Consider the following 12505-nt stretch of genomic DNA (forward strand, 5'->3'; position numbering starts at 1 on the left):
TTAAATAACTGAAAGAATTTAATAGAAAGTGTATTTTACAGTGAGTAAATTCGGTAGAAAGTTTCAGACTTATTAGTTAGTTTATTTAGATTTATAACATTTTTTTAATAATAGATTGTTTACTCATAATCTCCTCCATCTTGGCTCTTTGCGTCATCTGTCTTTCTTCGATCTTTCTGAGTTTCTCCTGTTCCCTTCTAATCTGCTTCGAATGCCTTTCCTCAATTTTCATTCTCTTCAAATTTTCTTGTTGCTGCTTCTCATTGGCTTCCGCTTGATACATCTCCATCCATTCGTCACTAGTAGCTACTGCTGGAAACGCACGCCATTTCCGGTGTCTCTTATCTATCTTTGGAGGTAAATTCGTACTGGTTTCTGAAACATTTGAAGAAACAATGTCAGCCTGTTGAAGCTCAGATAACGTTGATGTATTCCAATACGACTTTCTCTTCATCGTTTGAAAGGGCAGGCTGAATACCTTTTCGATTCCCAGCATATCTCGATTTCACCTTGACCTCCAGCGAACTCTTTGGAATTGCATATTTATTAGCTGTTCTACGAATAGAAGCTCATTTTCGTACTGCAGTTACTGCTTGGTTCAATATCTCCTCACGCATTACTTTAGAAAAAAGTTAATCAGTTACCATCAATAGTTAAGCTGTCCGGACTTAAAAACATCTTGATGTCTTGGTTGAAAATCCGGACAGTGTAATTAATCATTTAAATTAATTTAAATGATTTAAATTTAAATTAATTTAAATTTATTTTCACACACACTTTATTTCAGCATTTTATTGAATAATACTTTCTCACTTGTTTGAAACTTACTATTTATATCAATTCTAAGCTTAAGAAACTGTTGTACCAGTGATCATAAGTTCACAAAACCACTAAAACTGAAGGCACTAGGTACTTCTTAATAATCCGAAACAATTCGAAGAAAAAAGACACTGTTTGACAGCAACGTTACGTTTGGATTTATTTTAATTATGTCGCGCAGCCTACTTAACTTCCGCTTATGTTTAAACGATCTTAGATATATTTGAAAAGCTCTCCACATAATTACACCTCGTAAATAACATAAATTTCTGTAACAATTAAGATAAATTTATGAAGGTGTCCGGATATTGGTACCGTCCGGATTTTGATGCAGCATGGTATGCGAACCATAAAAATATATTTCAAATTGGCTGAGCTACCTGCTGCATCAAAATCCGGACGGTACCAATATGCGGACACCTTCACTAATTTATCCTTATTAAGTAATAATATATGCAATTTGTAAGATGTAGCTATGTAGATTATTTTGCAAATATATCTAAGATTGTTGAAACATAATCGGTAGTAAAGTAGGCTGCGCGGAATAACTTAAATAAATACAAACGTAACGTTGGTGTCGAACAGTGTCTTTTTTCTGCGAGTTTTTCTCAGATTACTAAACAGTAGTGTTTTCGCAATTTAAGGTCTTGGGAGGTTATTATTACAAAGAAACCTACTTTTTAGGTAAGTATCAACAAAGAAGGTTAGTTTTAATTAATTGAAATGGTGTCATTCATTAACGTGTTGAAATAAAGTGTATTTTTATAAATAATTACGCTGTCCGGATATAAAACCATGTTTTTAAATCCGGACATGTTTGAATATTGATGGTAACTACCTAACGTTTTTCTTAGAAAATGCGAAAGGACACGTTGAACCAGGCAGAAGGCGTGGGAAAAGAAGGAGTCTCGATCCATGGAACCGTCAAAATATTTCGAAATCCAAAATACTTCAAGACATTTAATGTAGAAGTACTTAATCACTTTCGTTCTCTGGTTAGGTAAGTGCGTCAGTGTAGCACTTGACTAAAAGCGTACCGTTAATGACACCAAAGTGGCATTAAAATTAAAAAAATGTTTAGAGAGCTGATTATTTAATACTAGGTACATTTTACAAGTGATAAGTTGTTTGCTTATAGGCATTATATAATCGGCAAAACCCAAAATAACAATGATTTCAATACAACCAGCTTCATCCCTTGTTTCATTAGTCTAGACCGTCTGTCGCGAGTAAAACAGGTAGTAGCCAAAGAATTCGTCCTACGAGGCAAAGGAAAAGAAAAGACGCCAACAATTATACAGGTTCAGGTAATAGAAAAGGTAGTAATTTTTCACCTTGAGCCTGATTGGCTGATTTGAATCTTTCTTAGGTCCATAGGATGCTTAGAGTAGGTTTATAGATTAAGACAAATATGTGTTTCTCTTTCTATCATACAAGTTCAAACCAAATAGAAGTTTATGTATTGGTGGGCAAATAGACCCACATAGTTTTATATCCATCTCTGTTATGTTGATAGGCATACATTTCTTAGACAAAATACGAGAAAGTTTTACCTGTCTGGAAAATGATTCAAAAGTGTCCGGATATTGATTCACTGAGATGTGAGGTGTCCGGATTTATGAACAAGACAAGACTGTTTATTTCTCTTATATTAATGTGTTTTATTGAGTTTTCATTGTAAAATTGACATGTTATTGCAAATTTAAGCTTTATATTTGATTATAGTACAAAGCAATTACGAGAATGTTGCGAAATTATTGTTTACGGAGCATATTAAACATATGACCTGCTTAAGTGTCCGGATATTGATGCAGCAGGTATAAGCGTAGGTACAAAATCTATCACTTTTTTGTGTCATGATTATCTTTACTTTCCTAGCGTGCCACCTTCCCAGCCAGCACCAACTCGTATATCAGAGTACAAAAATTATCGTAAATTTTTCTTAATAAACTCAGAATCGTAAGCAATGCTTAATAAAGTGCGCCCAAGCTGATTTTCTGTCGTAAATAATGACACACATACGATATTCAGCACAAAATCGTATTGCAGCACGGAGCGAGCCGGGCTTAACCGGATATTATCGTATATAGTTACTTATATAACTGAAACGCGTATATTTGTTCCTCATTACGTATATCGCCTCCAAAATAGTACGAATATGCCAGTTTTGCCGCATCAAATACGATTTATTAGCATGTATATATGTACGTAATGCTGATTTTTAACTTTTTATACATATAAAAATGCTAGCTGGATTATTAAAATATGACGCAGTCCTACTTATTTTGCCCTATTATCCCTAAAAATCATAATAATAGGTAATCATATAGCATAAAGACTTATTTGCCGCTCGTGAATTGAACTCAAATAGTTGTCAAAATGTTAAAAGAATCAAATCTACCCAATCCATACTGTGCGAAATGCAAGAATAGTCCATTTTGCCCAAATACATAATAATGGTATTGAAATGTTCTGTTAATGTTGGTTTTGACTTCTGAGTCTATCCTAGATCCTCTATAATTTTACATTTCCTAAGTATATTTCAATAGAGGAAGTCTGGATTTTCCTGTTGAATGCCATTGAGATAAAAAAAATTACATTCAGGCTTCGCGTGGCATTATGAATCACAAATTTGATAGATGGATGAATTACGTTTTATTCATTTTTGGAACGTTCATAAAGTGGAAAACTGAAAAACATCACATACAAATAATCATTTATTCATTCAATCAATCAAAACTTTCAACGTGGCGTAAATCCGACTAATTTCTTTTTCAAACTGCTTACCTGCTTATATGTTGGAATGCTATATCCTTCATTGTCGCTATCTTTATTTTTGATAACAGACGATTATTTTAAAACAATATGAATTGCCTTTAAATAGCAGTTCGATTTTAGCACATGTTCCAAAAACGAACCGTACCAATAATAAAACGTGCCAAACAAAACCGAACTGGTAGTATATTTGTTTATCTATCCTAATGGGGTCGTTATCCTACCACAAGCTCTGCCTCACTATACATAGGAATAGTCAATTCAAATGCCCTTGGCAGCTTTTTTTCAATTTAGCGCAGTGACTTTGTGTCAATGATGTTTGGTATCATCCCATCTACAAATACATGAGATATTTTTAGACATTTAATGCAATGACTAGTTATAAAATATTGGTCAAACTTAACGAAAACTATTTTTAATGGTACAGAGAAATATTTTCTGTAATTCCTTCTGCAGGATTTCGGTAAGTTTTAAAACATACAGTTAATATACGCTTTCAAACTTACGATGGCGGTATTGCCCCTTCTACTCCTATAATTCCACCAGAACGGTAAATCAAACTAAAAAACTCACCAGGTATTACGTCATTTTGTTGTTTCCACTGCCAGGCCGACAGACTAGCATAGCAGAAGCTGTACTGTAATCAGTTAAGTGTGCTATCATTGTTGAAGAGATAAATACGGTACAGTAACCGGCACACGACCACTACGATGTGGTGTGGACAATCATATTGTCATTCATTTGTGTTGTTTTTGGCGGCTTCAAGGGTAGATAAAATCTTCAACGGATGGTTCATAAAAGTTGCAAAGCAACCACATTGTCAGTTACTCGCGCGCTGTCGCGTCGTTTTGGTGCTATTGCCGTTGACGTCGAGACGTTGATGATTTAATTTGCGCACGCGCGGAGCGTACACACAGGTGAAGTGCCAAAACGCTGGGAATTCAGAATACAATCGTGTTATAACAATATCAAACAAATAAAAAATGACTTCACAAGAAGTACACACGAATGGTGAATTAGAACCCAAAGAAGTGGAAGTTGTTGCCGAATCTGGAAATCCCACCTGGCTAAATGAAGCATTCTTTGAGGATATTTTTGTGGATAAACTCCAGCTGGAGCAGGGCAAGTTTAAGGTCAAGATAAAATCAATCGTTGCAACAGGTGGAGCTGGCGAGAACTATACCTCGAAACTATACCGTGCGGATGTGGATGCAGAATGTGAAGGTGATTTTTTATCTTTCCACTTTGGTGCGAACCAACCACCGGTTAAAAGCTTCATTAAAAAAGTAAATAAATAAACAAATCTTTTCACTTTTGTTAAAGGGTAAAGTCAGTGGTAAAACTAGATTCAAATAACATATGCTATTCGATTCAGATAGTATAACTCATTTAAGCTACTTTGCGTATGTACAGTATATTTTCGGGTATAAATGTATAAATTTCTGTTATGTTGTGAAATAGACGTGTATTTTTCGAAGATGGTTTAATCGATTTGTATGCTATTAAATGCATTTCAGACAAGTTTTTATCTTATTGATGAAAGTTGTAAATTTTTTGGTTGAATAGTTTTTTCAAAAGTTTTTTAAAATTTCGCTATATTCGCCATCGCTATAACTTTAGTTTGGAAGTTATTCCAAATTTGCCTTTTTCTCAGTAGTTTCACCGATTACAACATTTATTCTCATCCTGTCTAGTCTTTTTACAATTGAGTTGCATAGTTTAAAAATTATTTCGTGAAAACATTTCATAAGTTTGTTAAGTTTCTATATCTAATAATTTAATTTTGCGAGATATTATTGGCAAATTTTATAACCTCATAAAAATATCGGTAAGGGGCTATCCATATACTACGTGGACAGCTTAGAGAGGTGTGGGGGGTATGAAAATGTCCACACCTGTCCACGGAAGGGGGGCAGGCGGTATGGAAAATGTCCGCGTGGACAAGTTTTTTTTTGCATACATTAGAAAGAGAAATATTGAATTCTAACGGGTAAGACCGTCTGTAGACGGCCTTCGCTTTTGGAGCTCCAGAGCCGCATTCGAAATTTGTTTTTAATTGGCAATATGCAAAATGTGTTCAGAACAGATTTATTGACATTTTGATACTAATATCATAACATTCTGACCATGCACTCAAAAGTTATCATCTTTAAAAAACAAAAATTTCGAAAAATTCCGAAAATAATTAATGCGCGAATATTCCCTTTTTTACTTTTGAAGGAAAAGGGCATCTAGATTGACCTAAAAAGTTTTTCTATGAGTAAACTTTATGCATTATTTTAATTTTGTAATATATTTGAATTGAAAAAATATCTGGGCAGAGCGTTAGACATGAAAAAAGAAAAAGAGAAATTGAACTTTTTCTTATCTGGCGCTCCTCCAGATAATTATTTTTGCATGAAAATCAGAACTTTTGGTTTTTTTGTGTGTACTTTCATGATAAAATAGTCGTTAGCTTGATCGCATCGTTTTTACGGTGTTGCCCGTTAGAGGGTTAATTATACATACCTATTAGTATAAACCATTGATCAATGTTAGTTTTCAAACGCAAATAATGTTTCATCTTCTGAGGCATAACCGAGCATTACGAGAGCGCATATCTGGCATAATTCTTCTTGGAAACCCGCATAGAAATGCATAACGAATATTAATGGAATAACATTAAGATTACTATGAATTTTACTGTTTACAACACTTTATGCGCTAACTTCACTGTACCGTTCTTGAATTTTTTTTGTATAATTGGACAGCAATGCAAATTGTTTCGAAGCAAATGGCCGCCGTAAATCATTTCTCTCTAAGGTCCAATCCTTGGCAGGTTGAGTTATTTTTAGACATAAATTGTGGCTCTTCCTCCGTCTACTGTAGAAACCACCGATCGAGTATTCTAACTCATCGCGGTTGTTCGGGGAAAAGCTCCGTTCCTATGGAATAGATAAACTTCGTTGTTTTATGTCTTGACCTTGAATGAGGTCAGCCATACAATTAAGATTTTATAACGGTAGATTTTACAATTGACGGAGGGAACGATAGAAGACATTCATGACACAAAGAGTTGATAGGATCTAACATCTAACAGATTGAGCCCAGGCGTTAAGGGGAAAGAGCGGAACTTGTTTATGTAGGTGTACTGACCTCTAGTTCTTTCCTAATATGAGCGATAAATGCGGCTCGAAAATCATAATTGGCTTTGACGGAGTAAAAAGAGATTTGGTAGCCTCGCACGTACATAATTGTTTTGACTCTTGCTAAAAATCGTCAAAAATAACAAAAAATACCGGTTTTTGTTAGGAAATTTCACCAGGAGTAAATGTAAAAACTCGATTTAATCCACCTAGTGGTGAAAGAAACCTTTTTTATACCATCTTATATGTCATTTGATATGAGCATTTCCAACTCAAATATTATTTTTGATTTGTATCTAAATTTGTAATTTTTATAAAACTGACAGAGTCAAATTCTATCTATGCCTATAGGCATCACCTTGAACTAAATTCTTACATAAACTGCTTCTTATTCTTAGGCCCAGCCGTTTTCAAGTTATTCAGATGTGAAGTCTAAAAATAAAAAAATATTAAAAGTAAAATAAAAATAAATTATCTATTGAATATTAGGTTTCCAAACGAAAATAATCGAGTAAAAATGACTTTTTTAGTGTTTTGAGCTGGAAATGATCATATACAAATCGACACGTCTTTGGAACTTAATTCAACTGTTTGTTAACGCTGTGATAGTTATCGTCCATATGCATCCTAGCGATAAACAATCTTCAGAGTGTATTTTAACCTACTAAATAACTTTGTAGAACATTTGAATGTAATAAAAACATAGTGTGCAAAATTTTTGTACAGAATTGATTTTAGAATGGTTCCTTTAAACAAATCATTAAACTTCGCAATCAGTAAGAGATAGATAGTTACTACATGCAGCAAAGTTACTTATTTTAGTGTGTTCTACAATTTTTGTGAAAACGCTATTTTTTGGAGTTTATTAAACAAAAATTTGTGTCACCCTGTGACGGATTCACGATCATCCCAAAAGTATATGAAAATGTGCTATATTTTATTAATTAACTGCTCCAAAGAAACACCCGTTGAAAAATTACACATTTTTACTAAATTATTCTGTTTTTCTGGTTTGGTCCCATTAAATGTTTGGTCATTAAAGTTTTCTTGAATAAATTTCATCAATCATTTTTAAATATCTTTTTACTAGTAGAACCAATCCTTATGAAATTTGGCAGATACACTTGCAGTGTTAAGACCTCTCATTTAATACTAAAATAATTGAAACTAGATCAATTATCTTGGTTAAAATCGCTCATAACTTTTAAACTAAAGGTCCAATTAAAAAACAATTCAATAGTGATCTATCCGGCTATATTACCTTTCAGATGAGACTAACAGCGTATAAATCGGTTTGATTATCTCTGAGAAACAGGCTATAATTATGATTGCAGATGATTGTTTTTGCATGAACATCAAAACTTGAGCTTCTTTTAAGTATACTTTCATGAAAAAGTAGTCACTATTTGTGTCCTTACAGTGCGTTTACGGCCAGGTTTGGGGAATTTTTACCAAGGACCGGTTTCCTTCTATCGCTTGATGGTATGAAAGATGAATCTTTCGTTTATTCCGAGTGGCTTCAGCTTCTTTAAAATATCACACTGTCTAAATTTTTCAAAAATAGACTTATCACAACTCCACGGCCATTACCACGACTCTTAAGGTGATACGGTACTGAATCCAAACATGGTCGGATATCCTATATCCTATATCTTCACAAGGACGAACGAACGAAAATTCAAAACAAACTTGCAAACCGTTTTGACTCTTGAATACACCCTAAACGAAAAATATGCAGATACATCTGTGATTGGCCCAACCGTGCCGGAAATTCATATCGGCAGGATCGCCAATACCATTTTCGGTATTCGCGGTAGTATCGCTACCGGAAACAATGCACAGCATTGCACTTTTATATATTTCGTTGCTCAGTATTGGACCACATCGAATGGAACATAAATCCTGGACAGGTAATGTGACATCTATCATTATCACGTCATATTATCGGGTTTCTCTGCGTTTCTGTATGACCTCTCAACTGTGATTTTGCTGCCCAACTAGGAAAAATATTTAACACGAGTATTTGTTATTGAAAACACATTGAAGCACATCCTAATAATAGTTGATACATAATAAATGGACTTATTATAGTTACAAATAAGTGATTGCAGCTGAATAAATTTGTAGAAAATTGATCAGTATTCTTGTAGTATATTCTCGGACTGTCTAAATTGTTGCTTTCAACGTTTCTTTCTTATGACTTTCGTTGGTTCCAAGCCTCCAATACTTTTTCAGCATTAGTATTAGATATAATAGAAAACTGTACAATACTGACATAATAAGATCGGAGATAGCAGATTAAAAAAGGCTTGCCTTACGCTATCGGACAATAAATGAATTGAATTGTTACTTGCGTCTTATTGTATCCTTAGCGCTATCTTACTTCACTTCAAAGTCTAGACAGCGAGGTTATTGTATCGTGCGCAGAGGGACCCTTGATGATAATCCTCAGCTTATCGATGCACGTTTAAGTGGGCTTTGTTAGATCACTTAATTTTCGTCTTCACGGCCCGGTATGATAAGAAACACCTTCCACTATACTGGATTTTATGATGATTGCTAAGAACTGCAAACAATTACTTCTATAATAGCTTCCTGGTTATTGCGCTTGTTGGGCAGCACTAAAGGCTGAACATGAAAAATTTCGGGTGCGAAAATTTTGTTAGATTAAACTATGCGTTTTATTTTTTTAATATATCGAGTATGCATAACTGCTCGAAGAACGTGCTGCTCGAGTCACAAATTCTGACTCATTACCTGATGTGATCCTGAATCCTGAATCATCAGTATTTCTGATTTAAGCAGCAAGTTCTCCTCATTAATAGAGAGCTTTGTGCCTGATGCATTACTATCCCCTTACCCATAGATGACTCATTGCTCGTAATTTTCTCCGAACACGACCTATCTTCCTTTGCACCAGTTGTATTCTCATTTCATAGGAGGGGGAGAAGCTGGATGGAAGGAATGATTTGTCCCATCTACAAAACGAGTGATCGGTTCGACTGCTGCAACTATCGCTGCACAACGTTGGTTTAACGCTGCAGATCCTGTTACGCCCGCTGTCATCGATAGCTCACGATTTTGTAGGGAATTACCAGGCACGCAACTACGGACCAAATTTTTATCATTCGGCAGTTCATGCAAAAATGTCGGAAGTACAATGTGCCCACTCATCGCATCTTTATTGATTCCAAAGCAGCATACGATACAGTCGATCGAAACCAGCCATGGTACACCATAATACACGAATACGGTTTTCCGAATAAACTGACGTGACTGATCAGAGCTACATTGGATCGAGTGATGGTTTTTGTGCGCATCTCGGGGTTGAGACCAGGAGACGGCTTGTCCTGCATGCTGTTTAACATCGCTCGGGGTGATCCAACGAGCACGAGTACGATTTTCATCTAGGATTGCCAACTCCTAGGCTTTGCAGATGACTTTGATATTATAGCCAGTAACTTTGCGATGTCGGAGGTAATCTACGCCACAGTGAAAGCTGAGTCTAATCCTCTTAGACTTAGACAAGTAGTCGTTGTGACTCCTGCTTTTTGTCCACGCTTGTTATGCGTAGCTACCAATAACCCCCCACCCTCACCTTTGCGCTCTTTCCCGTTTATTCCAAAAAAATTTAATTACTTTCCCCTACGGATGGTAGGGGAATTCATCAATTGTAGAACCACCGTTTCAAAAAATATTAATTATATGCTTGACCGCATTTCAAGGTCAAGACTAAAAACACGAGGTTGGTCTATCTTTTGAAGAGTTTATTGAAATTAAAAGCTCTATTGTTTGGTGGAGTTCAATTTTTGATTAATCCCTTCAAAAGTTAATTTTATTTTTCTTCAGTTTCAATTTAGCACGTTGATGTGTTCTATGAAGTTTTAGAGCATACTATTGCAAGAAATTTTGCTGAAGAGAGTAATCTTCTTTCTCCTGTTTCTTATTACTATTAATTAACCGTTAAAATCAGTTTTTCTATTTTAGCGTTTTTCGTAGTTGTTGTATAACTTTTTCATGTTCTACAAAGTTGTACAAATAGTAAAAATACACAACTTTGCTGAAAATAATATACCTCTATCTTTGCCGGTTTAGAAACTGTAGATCTTTTAAAGTCAAAAATACCTCAACTTTGACCCCGAATTACTCGACTATGTTTAGACGGCGGTAAATTAAATAAAGTTGTTTAGAAACCAGACGATAAAAGCTACTAAATCCAGAAGGTTTCATTAGTATTCCCCAATAAATGACCAACTAGTTATAGAAAATAAAACAATGCTAATAAGCTTAAATATGAAGTGGAGAGTTTATCTTTGTGAACAATAAATGTAATGAAAATTTCGAAAATTTTCTATTCAGGAATAACGTAAATACTGTATCTTACTTTTCAGATGGCAGCAGCAAAACACTCAAACTGCTCCTAAAAGCAATGATCACTAACCCTGGCCTGAAAGCATTTAGTGTATTCATCAAGGAAAAGTTTGCCTATGAGCAGCTCTTACCGAAGTTGGAGCAACTGTGGGCAGCAAATGGCGAAAGCGTTAGTTTTGGTCCACGCTGCTGGAAAACCGTCGACGGAGATGTGGAAATCATCGCTCTAGATGACCTATGCGCGAAGGGCTATAAGGTGGCGAACCGTCAGGTAGGGGCCGATTGGGATCATGCGCGTATTCTGTTGGCTAAGCTGGCGAAATTCCACGCTGCCGGAGCAGTGGATTATAGAAAGGTTTGAAAGTAACTACTTTTTTACAAGTTTTGATATAATTTATCGAAGTTTTGCTTCAGAATGGTCCAATTAATCCGCTATACAATAAAGGGATGGTGCAGGAGGAAGGAAAAGCCTTATTTGAACAATATGTAAAAGCAGTAGAACCAGTGTTCCTAAAATCAATGGAAGCATGGCCAGGGCATGAAAAATATCAGAATAAAATGGTGAGGAACACACTTAACCATTTTGGCAATTATTATACACTTGTATTTTGGTTTACTTTTTTAGGTGAAAGCTTTACAAGGGTTATTTTATAAAATGAAGGAGGCAACAGCAAAAGATGACTCTGGATTTGTGACTCTTTGCCATGGTGATGTTTGGACTAACAATCACATGTACAGTTACCGGGAAACAGGCGAACCTAAAGATGCTCTCTTGGTAAGCTTAACTCAACGTTTAAGTGCGAACATAATTTATAAGAAACTAAATTTGATTTCAGATCGACTATCAAGGTCCATACTACGGATCGCCGGCTTGTGACCTCTACTACTACATCATATCATCGACCACGTTAGATTTGAAGACGAGCCAATTCGACGAACTGATTCAGTACTACCATGAATGTTTAGCAGATAGCTTACAAAAGCTAGACTATCCGGAGCGCATTCCCAGTCTGCGAGACTTTCGAATAGATCTTCTTAAACGCGGCTTCTTCGCAACGCAATCTCTGTTCGGGATTCTTCCGATCGTGTTGGCGGATAAAAATGAAAATGCCAATTTTGATGGGTTTTTCGGTGAAGCGGAAGAAAATGTCAAGTTCAGACTCGACGTTTACAACAATTCACTTTATCAGCAGCATTTAGAACCAATGTTGAAATTGTTCGATGTATGGGGCTTACTGGAATAGAATATCTTCCACTCAACAGTTAAATTTGCTTTGGTGCTAAAAATCAATACGTAGTGATCTTTTCAACGATTTGTATAAAACTAGAGCAGTATTTTTAACGTGTAATATGTAACATTGTCAACGCAATAAAAAACCAACGTTCAAATTACCTGTAACAATATATTGCCATTG

The 12505-nt window shown here is 35.4% G+C and overlaps 1 protein-coding gene across 1 annotated transcript in view; it reads left to right on the forward strand.

Annotated features, from left to right (window-relative positions):
* The window catches only part of LOC128739750 (uncharacterized), a 30202-nt gene extending 17737 nt beyond the window's left edge, over nt 1-12465 (forward strand). Inside the window, exons 6-10 of the mRNA XM_053835247.1 lie at nt 4594-4818; nt 11111-11445; nt 11505-11651; nt 11716-11865; nt 11927-12465. Of these exons, the coding sequence (XP_053691222.1) occupies nt 4594-4818; nt 11111-11445; nt 11505-11651; nt 11716-11865; nt 11927-12334 (1265 nt within the window). The 3' untranslated portion in view covers nt 12335-12465. The remainder of the gene's footprint in view (nt 1-4593; nt 4819-11110; nt 11446-11504; nt 11652-11715; nt 11866-11926) is intronic.
* Nucleotides 12466-12505: the final 40 nt, after the last annotated feature.

Source organism: Sabethes cyaneus, chromosome 3 (genome assembly GCF_943734655.1).
Source record: "Sabethes cyaneus chromosome 3, idSabCyanKW18_F2, whole genome shotgun sequence".
Classification (NCBI taxonomy): domain Eukaryota; kingdom Metazoa; phylum Arthropoda; class Insecta; order Diptera; family Culicidae; genus Sabethes; species Sabethes cyaneus.